The 19,487-nt window shown below is 38.2% G+C and overlaps 1 protein-coding gene across 1 annotated transcript in view; it reads right to left on the minus strand.

The window, feature by feature from the left end:
* Positions 1-19,487, minus strand: part of DEPTOR (DEP domain containing MTOR interacting protein) — a 172,035-nt gene that overhangs the window by 56,833 nt on the left and 95,715 nt on the right. Inside the window, exons 5-6 of the mRNA XM_043978971.1 lie at positions 1,676-1,861; positions 238-372 (exon numbers count right to left, since the gene is read on the minus strand). Coding sequence (XP_043834906.1) covers positions 238-372; positions 1,676-1,861 — 321 coding nt within the window. The remainder of the gene's footprint in view (positions 1-237; positions 373-1,675; positions 1,862-19,487) is intronic.

Consider the following 19,487-nt stretch of genomic DNA (forward strand, 5'->3'; position numbering starts at 1 on the left):
TGGAATCTCCACTCTAATCAATCAATCAATTAATACTTACTCAGCACCTACTATGCACCAGGCAACTGTGCTAAGTGTTGGGGATACAAAAAGAGGCAAATGAAATTCCCTGCCCACAAGGAGCTTACAATCTACTGTGGGGACTAGCCAGGACCTCCTCATTTGCTTACAGTCAGGGGAGGTCAAACTCAAGGGCACTCTTACAAAATCAAAACAGAGGGGAGGTAAAACATTTACCTGACTTGGGGTTGCAGAGTACTGGTGGGCTGCTGCTGAGGGTCGGGCTGCTGCTGAAGTAACCGCTGCTGCCACAGCTGCTCATGCTGCTCCTCCTCACTGCAGACACGATCTTGATCTCCTTGCTTGGGCTCACTGTGAAAAACCAGAAAACAAACAGAGCTACTGCGGTCAGTCCCCTGGTACCCCTTAGCGTGTTGGTCAGGAAAGCTGGGAGTCAACAGATATTTACTTCCACTTTCCAGGACAAGTGCTCTAGAAAGACTGTGCAGGGAGGGCCCCGAAAAGATGGAAATAAGTTGCAGATGCAGTAACAGTGTGGTGGCCACTGAGCTGGCTACGATATTAATGAGCTAATAATGATAACAAAATGCAAAGCTGCAATGCCAGCTCACTGAATATTCAATGATTAGCCAGACACTTCCATGGTGAAGAAGCTTGCAATGCAAAACACGGTAAAGCTTTACAAATGAAATCTTTGATGACTTCACTGGTTTTCCATTCCTGTTTTTGATCTCTACCGTGAAATGGGATTAATTTCAAACATGAGAAGACAGTTAACTGTTTGAGACCACTTAAGAAATCAATTTCCCATTGTGCTAAAATGAAGTGTATGTGGATTAAGAAGACAATATTTTATAACAGGATCAAAACTGCAATCTTATGAGGGGGGTGGCGATAAGTTGTGTGAACTTCTAAGACGTGTCATCATTGACCTTAGGGGCACAGTAAGTGACATTATGAACATCAATAATTATATAGCATTGTAGTATGACCTAGTGGATAAATGGTTGGTCTCATAGTTGGAAAAACCTGGGTTCAAGTCTATCTCCAATATCCAATATCCACAGGCAAACCACACTCAGTGCCCTGGGAAACTTTCTGAGTATGCACATAACAGATGTACAGATGTCTGTACATCCATCAATGGAGGGAGATTCTACACTGGGGGCCCAACACAGAGATAAAATCACAGGACTAGACCAATAGATAAATGAATAAATGAATGAAAAACAACTATGCCCCAGGTGGCTCTGCTGTTTTATAGGAAAATACCAGGATTCACAGCCTTCTTTCTTATATTCACATGTTATATACCACCATTGTCCTGGTACCTAGATAGAGCAGCTCTTTTGGCCTCTAATTTGATACAGACTAGAAACCAGATAGCCAAACTTATTAAGCTTATTAAAATGTGTAAACTAAAAGTAAATAGGACCTATGTAAGAGTCTATGGGACCCTCCTATAAGTAAAGTACATGAGCTTTATGACATTTATTTTGGCTGCTGGGGGTTTTTCTACTTGCTTCTTAGTTCTTGACTGTTCCCTGGACAGAAGAGGTGGTTGGATATCTGAGTGCCAATAGGTGAAATGCTCTCATGCATTTCTTTTCTTTCAAAGTGAAATAAATAACATGATTCAGTGGAACCAAGTTACCTGACATAAAACTGGTGGGTTTTCGGTTGTCACTGTTCTGTTTTCGCAAGCAAAAGGGGCTGTCATGGGTTTCCTGGGAGGAGGGAGATCGTTCATTAAGCAGCTCCATTAGCCTTCTTCTCCGACGGAAATTCATTCTAAACTGGTAGAGAAGATTGCTATCCACAAAGGCATGCTTATTAGACACTGTGGAGGGGAAAAAAAGGGATATAGGTAAGTAATGTAATGTGTTATAAGTCACTGATCTCACTCCACAGGGTCTGACACCTGATTAAAGTTTGCAGCAGAGTTGCAAAGGTCCCAATTAAGTTAGACAAACATTTACTAAGCATCAAATATGCACAAAGTAACGTGCAGGATACTGGAAATACAAGGACAAAACAAAGGAGTCCCTAATCTCAAGGAGCTTACATTTTAGAAGATGATGGAACATATACAGAAGTAAATATCAGATAATAGTTGGTGGCAGAAGAGATCACTAACAGTAGAGTATAAGGGCTAAAATTGTAGCTATATTGTCTAAAATATCTAATGAGTGGTCACCAATCAATTATAAGCTTTAATAAGAGTTAGACTTTTAAGCATTTATTAAGGAGAATAAGAGTTTGGTAAAGAGAGAGAGAAAGGCCTAGATTCATCTATCTATTAAAGGGAGAGCACATTTCTAGCTCTGCTCTCTGCCAGAGTCCACACGAAAGAGAGGGAGATAGAGCGCCAGCCTCCCTCTTCTTCCTCCCACCACCCAACGTCACTTCCTGATGCCAAAGAAAAGCCACATGGTCCTGCCCTCAGAGGCCCTCTCCTCATGTTGAAGCTTTCCTACAGTAAGTCTCCAGCAGGTGGCATCATTCCAATCATTACAGTCCCCGCTTTGTTTCTTCAAGAAACAGGGTGTTTCCTTGATGAAACAAGAGGAATCAGGAAAGGGTTCATAGTTGAGCTGAGCCTTAAACGAATGTAGGCTTCTAAGATGTAGAAGCAAAGAGACAATGCATTTCAATGACTGGGAGTATGCTGAACAAAGGGATGGGGATGGAAAATGGAATGTTGAATTCAGGGAATGGGTAGTCAGCCAGTTTAGGGAAACCTAGCATAAGAGAAAGATAGCAATATGAAATAAAGGTAGAAGGGTAGGCTGGAAAAGATTAGAGAGAGTTTGAATGTGACAGAGTTATTATGCTGTAAGAAATCAGGAAATAGATTATTTTAGGAAAATATGGAAAAATTTATATGAACAAATGTGGAGAGAAATAAACAGAACCATTATGATTTATATGATGATATAGCATCAATATTGTAAAAATAAACAATTTGGAGGATTTTGATAAACTGAAGAGGAATTAAATTAGCAGATCCAGGAGAACAATTTATGTATTAACAAAAGCATTGTAAAAAAAAAAACAAACTTTGAAAGCTGTAAGGACTATGATCTATACAATAACCATTCATGATTCCAGAGGATCAATGATGAAACATGCTATCCATTGATAAAGAAGTAATGGATGATATGCCTCATTCTATAGTTAGGGTACAGAATAAGACATATACACATATATGAATGCACACATACATACGTACATGGGTATAACATACATACATGTGGAGAGAAAAGAGACAGAGAGAGACAGAAACAGAGCTAGAGAGACAGAGAGAGAGAAAAAGACAGAAAGACAGAGACAGAGAGAGAATTAAGGCAAGGCAATGAGGGAATTTGTTTAGCTGACTATACATATTTATTATAAGAAATTTATTTTTCTTTTCTTTTTTAAAAAATGGGGTTGGAATGGCAGAGAAAGAAAATACATTTCTGTTACTTTTAAAAATAGGTGGGGAATACTACAAATTTCAGATGGGGTCCCAGTATTAGTAATTTTACTTAGTAGTTTTACTTTGTTACAAGAGACCTCTCATAAAGAAGTTATCTGTATATGTAATCTAATCTATATCTATATCTATATCTATCTATATATCTATCTATCTATCTATCTATATATCTCAATAAAACCTTTTTTTTAATGCTAGGTAGAGGTGTTTGTTTTTTATCTGAGAACTAATAGAGAATTGCTAAAGACAACTGATTTCAATGATGACATGAAGCTCTACTTTAATAGTTCTCATTTCTTTTGATTTTTAAAGAATATTTTTCATGTATGGACAAAATTCAATGAACTAATCAGCTTGATTGATCCACAATTTGACCCAGACACCTACCTACGGCTTTATCTTTCTCTGCTTTCTTGGAGGAAACATGCCTGTGCTTGGCCAAAAGTCTACAATTGGTACTTGCTTTCCCAGAATGCATCCTACTCTTCCCCAGAGCACTTTCCAGGCTTTCACATGCCCATGGCTTTAACTCCCCTCCTAGAATTCACTTGCTTCAGTCTCCTCCCCATTCCCTCCTCTGCCTGCCTAATTCATACCCATTTTTCAAGGCCCAGCTAAAATACTATCTCTTCAATGAAGGTAAAATTTCAATTATGAATTTTCTCTCCCTCCTCTGATCAATGATACCAATAAGTCACAGTTATTTAGCATCTTAAGGTTCATATAGGGCTTTCCTCACATCTCTGTGAGAAAGGTAATACAATTCACATCATCTTCATTTTACATATGAGATAAGGAAAGAGGGAAAGCCCTAGGTCACCCAACTAGTAAATCTTGGATACTTTGAGGAAGTTTTTGTAACCCATAAAGTAATCAACCAATCAATAAGCATTTATTAATTACCTACTATATGCGAAGCACTGAAGATACAAAAAGAGGCAAAAGACAGTTCCTGCCCTCAAGGAGTTTACAATCTAATGGAAGACCTTACAATGTACAATGGTACTATTTGTAGTCACAAACAGTAATCTAAAATATCATTGAAACTACATAATTTCAGAGTTAGAAGAGACTTCAAGGGCCTTTTAGGACAAAGACTACCTGAAATAACAAAACCCACAAGTTGTCATCCAGCCTCCTGGTACAGACCTCCAACGGGAAGAAAACTCACTGATATCCAAGGTAGCAGGACATGTATAAATCTTCTTTCACATCCAGCCTTTCAAATACTTGAAGATGACTACAGTGTTCCTAGAGCCTTCTCTTCTCTGGGTTCAACATTCCAAATCCTTTGGACTGCTTCTTGTATGGCAAGCTAAATCCCTTCACTGTCCTGGGTGTCTTCCTGTGGGTATTCTCCAATTTATTGATGCCTTCATCAAAATGTGGCCACTAGAACTGAATACAACATTCTAGATGTTGTCATACCAGAGCAAAGGACAATGGGATAATCAGTTCCTTATCACTAGAGATGCTACTGGTGGGTGCTAGGTCATTAGACATCAAGCTTCTTCAATTAGTAGAACCATTTGCTTTAAACAAAAGTATAGCAGAATACAGTTAACCCTTCCACAATGTGACTTTTTCCATCATGGTTGTGGGTCAGCATAAGAAATTAAATGGGACTTTTGGGGGAGTTTTGCAGAAGCCACAGACAACACAGAGCCTAAAACCAAATACTTAACCCAGTTTTACAATAAGGTACTGTAAACACCCAATAAAAGGAAAAGAAAAAGAAAAACAGACTTCTCTAGTATGAAAGAAGGGCCAAAAAATTTCATGTGTATTTTCCAGATCATAGAGGTAGGCTGTGCCCTTAATCCCCATGATGTGGAAGGGATAAATGTATTTGCAGTAAAAAATTTTAAATGGTATTTTTAAAAGGTGTTGTACTAAAAAGGAAAAGCAAAAAACAAAATAAATGGGGGCAATTAGGTGGCTCAGTGGATAAAGCACCGGGCCTGGATTCAGGAGAACCTGAGTTCAAATCCAGTCTCAGACACTTGACACTTACTAGCTGTGTGACCCTGGGCAAGTCACTTAACCCCCACTGCACCACAAAACAAAAACAAAAACAAAAACCCACAAAAGGTGTTGTCCTAATGCTGCCGAATTAGACAAGGTTGATTTTTATAAAATAGGATCTTTTTTAGATCAGTTTTATTCTAGATCTAAACATATTACAAACAACTTATTTGAGTGACAAGATCAATCAATCTCTTTAGATGATCCCTACCTTGGATCAATACTGCTCTGCACTTAACCTAGAACCATGTCCTTGTTTCATGGCCACACCTATCCAGAAAAAGGTTGATTCTTGCAAATTCTCAACTGCAAACAAATTACAGCAGTTTACAAACCATCAGGAAACTTTTCTGGGAGTAAGGCAAAAGTTAATGTCACAACATTTGTGAAGGTGACTTCTAGCCTTATGTCAAGTATCGCCTTTGATGGCTCACTTTATTTTGTCATCAATCCAGGCCAGAGACTATAATTGGTCTGCATTGTCATTGGAGGGTTTCTCCTGTGGGTGGGCAATAGCTTTTGGCGGTGACCTGTTGCTCGTGTAAATGTTCCATTATATTAAACTAAATGCCTTAGTTCAAAGTGGGGAATGCAAGAAAACATTGTCATTTTTTCCCCCAGTTGGACAAAGGTTCTCCAGCTTGCAGAGTTTTCTGATCCTTCTATGTGTTGATAGTTAACATTCACTGGCTCTTGAGTCAAGGGAAATTGGTTGAAATCACCTTTCTAATGCTTATTACCTGTGTGACCTTGAGTAAGATAGTTAACCTCCACCAGCCTCAGTTTCTTTATCTATAAGGTGAGTCGGTTGGCCCCTGAGGTCCCTTCCAGCTCTTGATTTGTGATTCTACAGGTCAGGAGCTCTTAACTTGGGGTCTATGGGTAGATTTCAACATGTACCTGAATTAGGATGGGAAAAACACAAAACAAACAAAAACAAAAACCCAGAACATATGACCTCTAACTGCAATTTACCATTTCCTTGAGTTGTGAATGTAAACAACAAGCATTACTTTGAGAAGCGGCTTACAGGCTTCACCAGACTGCCAGAGGGCCCATGATACAGGGGGGAAAAGCCTTCTATCAGTGTTAAATTTTTACTAATCTTTACAAAATAACATTAAGATTTTCTAGTCACTGCAGCTATAATCATTGCTAGATAACAAAATTTCTAATCTCTCTCTCTCTCTCTTTCTTTCTTCTCTCTCTCTCTCTCTCTCTCTCTCTCTCTCTCTCTCTCTCTCTCTCTCTCTCATAGCAGAAGACCAGTATACCAGCTTCTCATTTCAGGGTAGAATTTTACAGGTCTGGATTGGTTATAAAGTGGATAACCTTTACAATTTTTTCCAACAGTTTTGGGTTTTTTTCCCCTCTGGGCTGGGATTCTCTTACATATGGCAAGAGTCTGAATGCAGTGACAGCTTGTACTGTTTGGAGCATTGGCTTGTGAGAGTGTGACCGTAAAGGCTTGTGTGAAGACGAGTGTGAAGACTGTTTTCAATATATCAAAGGCCATCATGCAGAAGAAGAGGGGGTTAGGGTTTGTTTGGCTTGCCTCCCATGGGGGCAATACATGAAAGTGGCAGGGAGGCAGATTTAGGCTTAATGTAAAGGAAAATTTCCTACTAGAACTGTTTGAAAGTAGAATGAAGTCCAGTGTATTTCACTGGAAGTCTTTCGTTCACTTATTCAACAAGCATTTATGGACAAGGAACTGTGTTAGGTACTGGGGATACCAAGACACAAATGAAAATGTCCTTGTTCTCAATGAATTTATATTTTACTAGGGGGGTAGTGGATATAACCCAAACATCTTGGGCAAGAGGTTTAAAAGGGGAGAAGCTGGGTTAGTTAGACCAACAAGGAGGCTAATGGCCATCACAGAGAGGTGATAAGGGTCTAAACTCAGGTGGCTCCTTATTCTTGGATGCTATGTCTCTCTTAATATGGCTTTCTGGGCTGACTCACAGAACTAGCAGTCCAGCTGTCAGATTAAACTGCTGTCTAGCCATGCCTTGCTTCTCTTGTATTTGTGAAGCTGAATCATTGATCCAAGTGTAAGGTTTGATGTTTATACATATCAAGTTTCAGCACATTTGACCCAACCCAATGTTCTAGCCTCTTGAGATTTTCTTCAATACTGAGTCTTTTTCATCCTCTGTATTAGTTGTCTCTCCCAGCTGTGGGTCATCTGTGGAACTGATAAGTTTGCCACTGACACCTTTGACCAAATTATTGATAAAAAAATATTAACCAGCTCAGGGCCAAACACAGATATTTGGGCTGCACCACCATTATTATCCCAGCAAACATCCAAGGACTTCTCTGTTGAATCATAGAGTGGTTGCATACATTTTAGCAAAGGGAGTTTTTATATCATGAGTTCTCCCTGCTGACATAATTACAGACGTCTCCAAGTTTCACCCATATAACACTGCTAATATGTAGCTAACAGATGGCATTTATGCCATCCTATACCTTAGTGGGTCCAGTGTGGTTATAACTCAGGTATGCATTCAAAAGAATCATCTATGTAAGTGACCCAGAAATTAAATAAGGGAAGAGAAATAAGGAGAGAAGTTTCTTGTAGTATCTTTAGATAAAGGAATTTTTTAATGAAATGGAGATATAGAACTGAAGCAGTAGTCTAATGTTCTCATTAGAGCACTGAGGTATTGAGGTGAGCATGGGTTCTCCAAGTCTAGGTCAGCAGAGTCCTACTAGGCTGGAGAACCTCAAAATTGAGGACTGATGATGGACTTTATATTTTTCATCTAAGGCTCAATCTACATGGAACACCTGGTTTTGTTCACAACTCAGCTCAGGCGCCACTGGACCATGATGGTGCCTAGCTAGAGTAGGCTAGAGATGAAGGCCATTGGTACAAGGAGGTTGAAGAATTAGAGGATGATCAGACTGATAAGTGTAGAGAAGATTATGCCCCTGACATGGTTACTGAGGAAGTTAGGAGAGTGAAATGAAGGTCAGTCGATGACAATAACATTGGGTACTATGTAGAAGACAGAGAGAGTTCTCCTTGGAGACTGGAAGATATGCATTCTAATCCTGGATTAGCAACAAGGCCATGGAAGATCATCTTCATTGACTGAGCACAAGAGAGAAAGCTACTTTGACAATAACTGAAAGCAAAAGAGTCCTCAAACCTCCCAAATTCAGAGATAATCATTACAAAGATAAAGTCCTTTGAACAAAAGTGGGAATCTGCCAGCCAATTTATCACTCATCTCATTAGCCAGCTTAAAAAGTCCAGAGTTTACAAGGACCTTGCCAACTCCAGAATCAGTCATATCCTTATTCTACCCTCACCCCTTATCAATCTGCTCTTTGTTGATTTTTGCTCAACTCCTAAGCAAATCTCCCAAGATGACAGAACAGGTTCAAATTTAGATAGTCCTTTCTTCCCTTATACTGTATTTGAAATTGACCAAAGCAGTGAGGAAAAGCTACTCAGTTGTGTTACAATGATTGCATGTGAATGTCATAGCCCAATCTTGTGAGAATATTCCAGATAGGGAGACAGTGTCACAGGAGATATTTGAAGATGGGCAAACAAACCTCAGTAGGTATAGAGGTAAACAGTTGAAGAAAACAATTTTGTATCTCTAAGACACAATCAAAATAAAGAAATAAACATAGGATAATATGATAAATAAATATTTTTAAATTAAATAAATAAGGGAAAAGAATAAAAAATGGTTTCAAAAAACTTAATAATTAAAAAGCCTTAACTCTTTTCCAAGAGAAAAGGTCCTATGTTTCCTTCTAGGGGCAAATGCAAAAGGTTTGGGAAAAGTTGTGGTAACTCTGTTCAAAGAAGGTAAACAAATCGATTCATCAAAAGATACACATTAAGCATCTACAAATACACAGTACTGGACTTGATGGTCAGTGTAGAAAACATCAGGATCTAAATGTAATCCCCACTCTGAGTACAACTCATTCTTGCTGTTCAGTTGTCTTCGATCCTGTCTGACTCTTCATGATTTTGTTAGGGTTTTCTTTTTTCTTTTTTTTTTTTTTTAGTGAGGCAATTGGAGTTAAGTGACTTGCCCAGGGTCACACAGCTAGTAAGTGTTAAGTGTCTGAGATCGGATTTGAACTCAGGTCCTCCTGACTCCAGGGCCGGTGTTCTATCCACTGCGCCACCTAGCTGCCCTTCGTTAGGGTTTTCTTGGTAAAGATGCTGCAGTGGTTTGCCATTTTCTTCTCCAGCTCATTTTACAGATGAGGAAGCTGAGACAAACAGGGTTAAGTGACTTGCTGAGGGCCATACAGCTAATAAGTGTCTGAGGCCAGATTTAAACCTGGGAAGATGAGTCTTCCTGACTCCAGGCCCAGCACTCTATCCATTGTACCATCTAATTGCCCTGGTGGTTGTGGAACAGTGCATATACTCCAGGCTCAGTAAATTTAGTCAAGTTTGCTTCTTTGTTTAAAAGAGAGAATTCAATTGGGGGAGTGGATATCAGGAAATTACTGGGATGTCAAATCAAAGGACATCCATGAAATAAACAAACAAACAAAATAACACACACACACACACACACACACACACACACATATATATATAAATCCTATTCTCATTCGTCATCACTCCCTAAAAAGAAGGGAGGAAATAAGAAATGAAGCCTTCCATGCAAATAAGAGTTGGCATTCTGGGTGGCTGTTTTAAACCATCTCAGTCTCCCAATTAAGAAATAAGGACAGAATTCAACAAGGAAAGCTCGACCGGGGTGCAGAAAGGGCAACTGTTTCACCTGAAGATGAAATGGTAGCTATAACTCAGGGTTGAAAATCCCATTAGTTGAGCTACCACTTAGCTCCTGGGAATTTTAATGATTAACTTCATTCGGCCTTTGTTCAACTAAAGTGCCATCCAAGAACCTATTAATTAGCAGGGTTTGTAGCCTGTTGCCAAAGCTTCCTTATGAACTCACTGCTCTTTTCCCTTAGGAACCTGATAGAGTTTACTGTGTGCACTGTCCAGCTTGACAAATTCCTGAAAGGTACGGCATCCCACCTAGTATCCTACCTAGAGAAAGGATGCTTAAACCCCAGTAGCCAATGGAAAGCAAAACAAATGTCAAAAGGACTAAACTGTGTGCCAGGAAGTTTAGATAATACCTAAACTTATGGAATGCAAGGATTTGTCCATATCCATAAATTACTTGTATTCATAACAACTGCCATAATTTAAGGTTTGCAGGGCACTTATACACACCCTGTCTCACCTGATATTTTGGGGGGGTGGGCAATGAGGTTTAAGTGACTTGCCCAGGGTCACACAGGTACTGTCAAGTGTCTGAGGCCAGATTTGAACTCAGGTCCTCCTGAATCCAAGGCCGGAGCTTTATCCAGTGCTCCACCTACCTGCCCCTCACTTGATCTTTGCAACAATTTTATAAATTAGGCGATATAGGGACTAGGATAGTGATAGGGACTGGCCTTGTGATTTCATTGGTACCAAGAATTCAGAGTTATGGAAACTCATCTATCCATATGGAGGTCTGTTCTTTCTCTGAAACTTAGAGTCTTAGAAGATTGCCTAAGGCACTCAAAGGATTAAGTGACTTCCCCAGGGTCACACAACCTTTAGGTGTCAGAGATAGGACTTTAATAATAACTAATATTTAAGGTTGGCAAAGCACCTTACATAAATTATTTCTTTTGATCCTCACATCAACCTTGTGAGGTAGGTGTCATTATTATTTTTCCTATAGATGAGGAAACTGAGGCTGAGAGAGGCTAAGTGACTTGCCTAGGACTACAGAGCTAGTAAATGTATGTGTCAGAATTTGAACTCGGGTCTTCCTGACTCCACATCCACCACTCTATCCATTACATCATCTAGATCTTCCTGGTTCTGAAGCCACCTCCCTTTCCACCACTCTATAAGTAGTTACTACAGGTATTATAACACCTGTTTTGCAAATAAGAAAGCACGTTCCTAAAAGTTAAGAGATTTGTTCATGGTCAAAGAGCATGTGAGAGGCATTGGAACCCAGACTCTGAATCTACTGCTCTTTCCCCCACCATTCTATTGCTACCTACCCTAATTTAAAATAGTAGTTAAATGAGAGGCTTTGTGGTCTAGAAAAAAAAAAAAGTTTGTCTTTTTCCCCTTTAAATTACTGGGTATTTTTTAAAAATCATATCACTCAAAGCATTATCATAATAATCATAAACTTGGAAAGGCCCTTAGAGACGTCCTAAACTACCTAAGGCCTAGACAGATGATGTCATTTACTTGTCCAAGGTCATAGAGAGAATAAATAGCAGAGCCAGGATTTGAATCCAGCTCCTCTGACTTCTAAACCCTCCCTAAATTTCATAAACAGCTTAATTATAAATGCAATAACAACATTTTGCCTGATCTGATAAATGAGGGAAATAGTACCTAATCCAAGATCTATTCCCATCTTTTCAGGCACATTACTAAATATTCTGCATACTAGAGGAACATAGTATTGCCATTTTTATAAATGACACAATCCCAGTACTACGCGAATAGTAGGCATCTAAATGCTTCTTGGGCAGCTGGGCCTGGAGTCAGGAAGGCTCATCTTCCTGAATGTATCCTCAGACACTTACAAGCTGTGTGATCTTATGCAAGTCACTTTACCCTGTCTGCCTCAGGTTTCTCATCTGTAAAATGAGCAGGAGAAGGAAATAACGAACCACTGCAGTATTTTTGCCAAGAAAATCCCAAATAGGGATAAAAAGAGTCAGACTCGACTGAAACAAATGAACAACAACAACAAAAAGTGCTTGTTGAATAGGACCAAACATCAAAGATATTTCATCATTAGAAGGGACCTGTGAGACCACAGAATCACAGAATGTTAGAACTGTAAGACACCTTCAGTCCTGTAACTGATATAAAATCAATGACCTCTAAGTACCTTTCAACCTACAATCCTGGGACCCTTCCATCCAGGCCAGTTCCCTCATTTTACAGATGAAGAAGGTGGGGCCTCAAGTGGTGAAGTTTTGTGTTCAAAGCCCACAGCTAGTTAGAGACAGCTTGGGGGCCCTAGGGCCCAGGTTTCCCACGTCTCCACAAGTACTCAGTTGTGCACTGGTCACCACACCGGCTCATTTCTAGCTCCCTAAGAATGTTTTTTTTTTAATCAGAATAGTTAGAATGAAAGTTGTGAAGAAAGTATCTCAAGTCTACTTTTAATATTTTAAAACTTTGCACACAATCGTTTTATCAGATGGCATAATGTAATAAGGACAATATTTTTCATTCACTTAATTTATGACTTCTGGGAGCCATTCCAATTTGCCTTGTGTTATGGTTTAGTGGAACATTACCCAAATACTATTCAGGCAGCTGTGGCAAGGCCTGGGCAAAGGAACATAGGTGCTTGGGAAAGAAAAAGAGACCCCAGTGCAGTACAATGCAGTTGAGGGTGAAAACAAGTCTGTACATATTGGTGTTGAGAGCCTTTGATATCATGGGAAAGGAAAAAGTCCCTATTCTCAGCAAAGGAATAAAATCTCACAGCAAATCTACTAAATACTGAGGTTTATTCTTCCACAGGCAACCCAACAACTATAAAATGTGTGTGTGTGCATAGATATATATATTTTTTATTTTCCCTACTAAATTCCAGAGTTAAATACCTTCAGTGCACATATTTTGGACAGACAATGAAGAAGGGTCTTGAAAATGGATTATGAGAAGAGCAGGCTGGATTGCATTTGGGAAATTGCATTTTTTATTACTGATTCTAAGCTCCACCCTGGAACAAAAGGTCATTTAAAAAATACCAATATTCTCCTGGTGATGGAGTATGATACATCGTAGTCTTTGAAGAATTAAAGTTGGAAATCACCCAGGGACCAGAGAGATACATTGTGGGCATGAGCAGTCTATAGCAAATTATCAGTGAAGAACTGCATAGAAGTGGCCTAGAACAGTGAGTCAAATTCAAATAGAAACAGGGCCACTAAACTGTACAGGAGGATCCCTATAGACCACATATTGTCTTCAAAAATTATATATTAATATTATCTATATTCTACTATGAGGCAGCTAGGTGGTGCAGTGGATAGAGTGTCAGGCCTGGAATCAGGAAGACTTGAGTTTGAATGCGGTCTCAATTCACATACTAGCTGTGTGACCCTGGGCAAGTCAATTAACCCTATTTTCCTCCGTTTCCCTACCTGTAAAATGAGGTAGGGAAATGGCAAACTGCTTCAGTATCTCTGCCAAGAAAATTCCCAAAATGCTTTATGATAATTTATTAGAAAACAAACATTATCATTTATTTAATACATTTATTGTGTTCTGCTAAGTGTAGTGAATTCAAATATGAAAAATATAAACTTCTCTATTTGGCATTTAAACATTTTTCAATTTGGCCCCAATCTACTTTGTGTGCATTATTTCATATATGTTTCCTTTACACATACTATCATAAAGCCCCTACTGGCCTTATTTTTCCTCATTCATGACATTTCATCTCTAGCCTCCATACTTTTGCTTAGGCTGTTCTCCTTGCCAAGAATGGACATATATCTCACTTTATCTCAAGTGCTGCTTTCTACATGTAATCTTTCCTGAAGGCCCCAGCTATTATGACCTTCTCCTCCAAATTGTCCTGTATTGGTTTTATATGTATTTTGTTTATTCTTTTATATAGATAGCAACAAGACAAGAAAAAAGGAAGGAATATGCATAGGTAAAGAGGAAATAAAATTATCCCTTTTGCAGATGATATGATTTACTTAGAGAATCCCAGAGAGTCAATAAAAAACTAATTGAAACAGTTAATTTCAGGAAAGTTATAGGATATAAAATAAAACAACAAAAATCATCAGCATTTCTGTATATCACTGACAATATCCAAAAGGAAGAAATAGAATTTGAAATTCCATTTAAAATAATTATGAGCAGTATAAAATACCTGGAAATCTACGTGCCAAGATATACACAGGAACTATATGAACACAATCATAAGACATTCTTCACACAAATAAAAACATCTAAATAATTGAAGAAATATTAATTGGTCACAGGTAGGCTAAGACAATATAATAAAGAAAATACTACCTAACTTCATTTACTTGTTCAATGTCATGCCAATCAAACTACCAGAGAATTACTTTATAGAGCTAAAAAAAACATTACAAGATAAATCTGGTGAAACAAATGATCAATACTATCAAGGGAATCAATGAAAAAACATAGGAAGGAAGGGGGCCTACCAGCAGCATATCTTAAACTATACAAAGCTATAATCATCAAAACAATTTGGTACTAGGTAAGAAATAGAGCAGCTAGGTGGTATAATAGAGAAAGTACTGGGCCTGGACTCATCTTCTTGAATTCGAATCTGGCCTCAGACACTTACTAAATGTGTGACCCTGGGCAAGTCACTTAACTCTATTAGCATCTATTTCCTCATCTGTAAAATGAGCTGGAGAAGGAAATGCCAAACCACAGCCATATCTTTGCCAAGAAAACCTCAAATGAGGTTATGAAGAGTCAGACACAACCGATGTGAGTGAACAACAACAACAAAGATAAATAGAGTGGTTGATCAGTGGAACAAATCAAGCACACAATATACAATGTAAATTAGCACAGTAGCCTAGTCTTTGATTAACCCAAAGATCTCAGCTATTGGGCCAAGAACTCAGTATTCAACAAAAACTGCTGGGAAAATTAGAAAGTAGTCTGGCAAAAACAAGGTATAAACCAACATCTCACATTATATACAAAGATAAGTTCAAAAAGGGTACATGATTTAGACATAAAAAGTGATATCATGAATAAATTATTGGAAAACAGAATTTTGATTGCATAAAATTAAAGTTTTTGCACAAGCAAAACCAATGTAGATAAACTTACAAGAAAAGAAGGAAACGGAAAATATATTTGCAAGGTTTCTCTGATAAAGGTCTCATTTCTTTCTTTCTTTCCTTTTTTTTTTTTTGAGGGGCAATGAGGGTTAAGTGACTTGCCCAGGGTCACACAGCTAGTAACTGTCAAGTGTCTGAGGCTGGATTTGAACTCAGGTACTCCTGAATCCAGTGCTTTATCCACTGCACCACCTAGCTGCCCCAAAGGTCTTATTTCTAAGATATATGGGGAATAGAGTCAAATTTACAAGAAAAAGATCCATTCCACAATTGATAAATGGTCAAAGGATATGAATAGGGAGTTTTCAAAAGAAGAAATCAAGAGTATTGATAGGCATAGGAAAATGCTCCAAATCACTAAATATTAGAGAAATGCTAATTAAAACTGTGAGGTACCACATTACACCAATCAGATTGGCTAATAGGAGCAAAAAATAAAAGCAAAATAACAAATGCTAGAGGGGCTATTGGAAAATAGGTGAACTAATGTTGGTAGAGCTATGAGCTAGATGAATCATTTTGGAAAAGGAACTACACCCAAAAAGCAATTTAACTTCACATATCCTTTGACTTAGCAGTAGCACTACTAGGTCTATACCCCAAAGATATAAAAGAAAGAGGAAAAGGAGTCATATATATAAAAATATATACAACAGCTCTTTTTATAGTGGCAAACAAGTGGCAACTGGGGAATGTCTGTCAACTGGGATATGGCTGAATAAGCTATGTTATGTGAGTGCAATGGAATACCATAGTACTATGAGAAATGAAAGAGATGATATAGAAAAACCTGGGAAGACTTACATGAACTAATACAAAGTGAAGTCAGCAGAATCAGGAGTATAATTTATACAATAACAACAATATTGCAAAGATAATGAATTGTAAAAGACTTAAGTCTGATCCATATAATGACCCAACACAATTCAAAAGGCCTCATGATGAAGCAAGCCAACCACTTTCAGATGGGAAAACCAAAGGATGCAGAATATAAATTGAACTATATGTTCTTTTCTTCCTTTAGGTTTTTTTGGTACGTGGATGGTGCAGGAATTTGTTTTGTGACTGTATCCAACCATCCATCCATTCATCTGTCTGTCTTTCTTTCTATCCACACACAGACACATATACTTGCAGTAGGTTTTATTTTTCTTACCTTCTCAATTTGTTTTAGAGAGAGGAAAATAAAATAAAGTTGAACTTTAAAAAACCCCACAAACCTTATTATATTACTCTCGTACCCAAGAAAGATCTCTATTATCTTTAAGATAAAAGATAAACTCATCCTTTGGGCTTTGAAAGTCTTTCACAATGACTCCAACCTATTTTCCCAGACCAATTTCAGATTACCTCCCCTCATTCACTTTCCATCTCTACCAATATGGCCTAGTGTTTTCCTCCATAAGTTCCATTCCCCATCACTATGATTTCAAACAAACTATTTTCCATGTCTCAACTCTCCTTCCTCCTCAGATCCACCTTTCTGAATCTCTGGCTCCCTTCAGCGCTCATTTCAGGTGCCATCTCCTGCACAAGGCCTTTCCCCATAACCCCAGGAATTTGTGTCCTACACTGCAACTCACTCAAATTACTTTGTGTATATTTTGTATGTACTTAAATGTACATGTTGTCTCCTCCCAGAATGCAAACTCCTTGAGGGCAGGGGTTATTTAATTTTTGTCTTTCACTCCCCAGTTCCTAGCACAATACTTGGCACATAATAGGCACTTAATAAATGCCTAGTAAATTGAAACTGAATTGAATTCTAAAATGCAATACAGTGTTTTAGGAATGGTAAATGAGGCCTCTACCTAGTCTATATGAAGCAGCCGCTAATATCTGACAGGAGGTAGGGCATGTGAATGTGAGTTCGTTTAGAAATAGGAATGGCTTGGTGTTGTTCTGTCCCTACCCTCTTACCAGAGAACACTGCTCTCATAGCCAAGTGTCTAGAGTAATTTATAATGTTGTGCAACCCAAACAAGGACAAGACTTAAAAATATTAGGTGGTCTGTAAATTCATATTAATCATTTGTTTGACATATTTATCCGCTTTTGCCAGAGGACATGATACAATAACTCACTAGTGCTCAAAGAGGAAAGCCACTTTCTTGGGATAAGTTGAGCTGTGATTTCTTATCTATTGATATTGCTGGCCATTTCTAACAGCCCAATAATATTTTATAGTTAAAAAATGGGTCAAGTTCCTGCAGCACTAAAATTGTTCAATTTCCAGAAAATAGCAATTCCCAGACAACAATGAGTTTCAAAATTGATTCTGGAATGAACAAAACTGAAGGTGAATTCATGAAAACTAATTTCAGTTCTCTAATCTTCCATTTCATCATCTGTGAAATGGGGATAACATTTCATAAGATTATTGTAATGCTCAAAGGAGATAATATCTATAAAGTGTTTTTGAAAGCCTTAAAATACTATCGCAATGTGAACCATTATTATTACAAGGGTTAAGTCTCCATTTATTATCCCATCTGATTAAAAGTAATCATCTTTGTTAAGTAAGAAGACCTATTGATTGAATCAAACTGAAGCCAGTATATATCTCCTTAGAGACTAGCCTACGCCTTAATGAATTTATATAAAAGAAAAAAGCTATTTCAAAATCAGGGTTAAAGATTCTGAATTCAAAATCAGCCTCAGACACTCCCTACCTGTGTGACCCCAGATAAGTCACTTAACTCTATTTGCCTTAGTTTCTTCATCTGTCAAATGAGCTGGAGAAGGAAATGACAAACCACTTCAGTATCTCCACAAAGAAAACTCCAAATGGGGTTAAGGAAGAGTCAGACATGACTATAAAATGATTGAACAACAACAAAATTGAGTCAAAATGGGCATGCAGAACTGAATTTAGTGAAGTCTGATTAGAAAGAGTGGACTTCTGAGTTCACTGTAATAGGGAATGCCCTGGTGCAGCAAAATCTCTCTAATAAGCAGGATAGTACCTTTGCAGCTTATAACCTTAGAGACTTGCCCAGAACACCAAGAGCTTAAGTGATTTGAACCAAGTTCATATGATCAAGTATGTGTCCAAGGCGGGCCTTAAACTCAAATTTTTATGGATTCTGAGGGTGGCTCTCTACCCACTACAGCACAGGAAAAGGTACAAAGTGTCAGCAGAAAATAGGCAGAGAGAAAGAAAAAAAGAACAATTAGCTTTATGGGAACATAGCTTTAAAAAAAAAAAAAAGACCGCAAAAAAAGGACATTGTGAAAGCCACGGGTTTTAGCTGTTTCTGTTTTACTGCCAGAAATTTTACAGCCAGCAGTAGAGTTAATAAACAGATGGAAGGTCAAATTTTATTTTACTCTTCCTTATGCGCCTTCAAATAATAGCTGGATGTGTTCCAAAGTTAGAGCCTTTATTATTGGTTGTGACACTCAGAGGAGGGGAAATGTGCTTTGTTTTCAAGAGCCAGGCACCACCCACCTACTGAACACAGAGTTCCAATTTAAAAAATACACACATCTATATGTAAGATAATCTTGTTCTGATAGTCAGGCATGTTTATTTTATATATAATTCAATGAGAGAAAAATCAATGTGTGTGTGTGTGTGGGGGGGGGGACTTGCAACGTATGTTCCAGCTAGTCCGCTTATTTTTAAAAGCATCACAATTGGGATATTTTAGAGATATCTATATAGCTTTGAACATTTCTGCAAATTATATCTGTACCTGACTGGATATAGATGAAGTCTCCATGGCTATACTCAAATCTAAGCCCTGCAGAGAGCCAAAATGTATTATGGGATCTCAGAGTGCAAAGGGGCTCCCGACACTGTCTAGTCCTACCTACACCTCACAAAGTATTCTCTGCTACATCTCTGACCAAAGTTTATAGAGTCTATGCTCAAACACTTCAGTGAAGAGGAACCTGCAATCTCCCAAAGCAACACAATGCACTTATGGAAATTTCTAATTGTTAGGAAGTTTTCCTTCTCAACAAGACAATACCTACATCAAAGTGTCCTGGAGCATGCCTGGTAGACTTGCTACTAGACAAGCTACTAGTAGCTTGCTACTCAAGCTAAAGCTTGAGTTCAGGG

The sequence above is a fragment of the Dromiciops gliroides genome, chromosome 1 (assembly GCF_019393635.1).
Source record: "Dromiciops gliroides isolate mDroGli1 chromosome 1, mDroGli1.pri, whole genome shotgun sequence".
Classification (NCBI taxonomy): domain Eukaryota; kingdom Metazoa; phylum Chordata; class Mammalia; order Microbiotheria; family Microbiotheriidae; genus Dromiciops; species Dromiciops gliroides.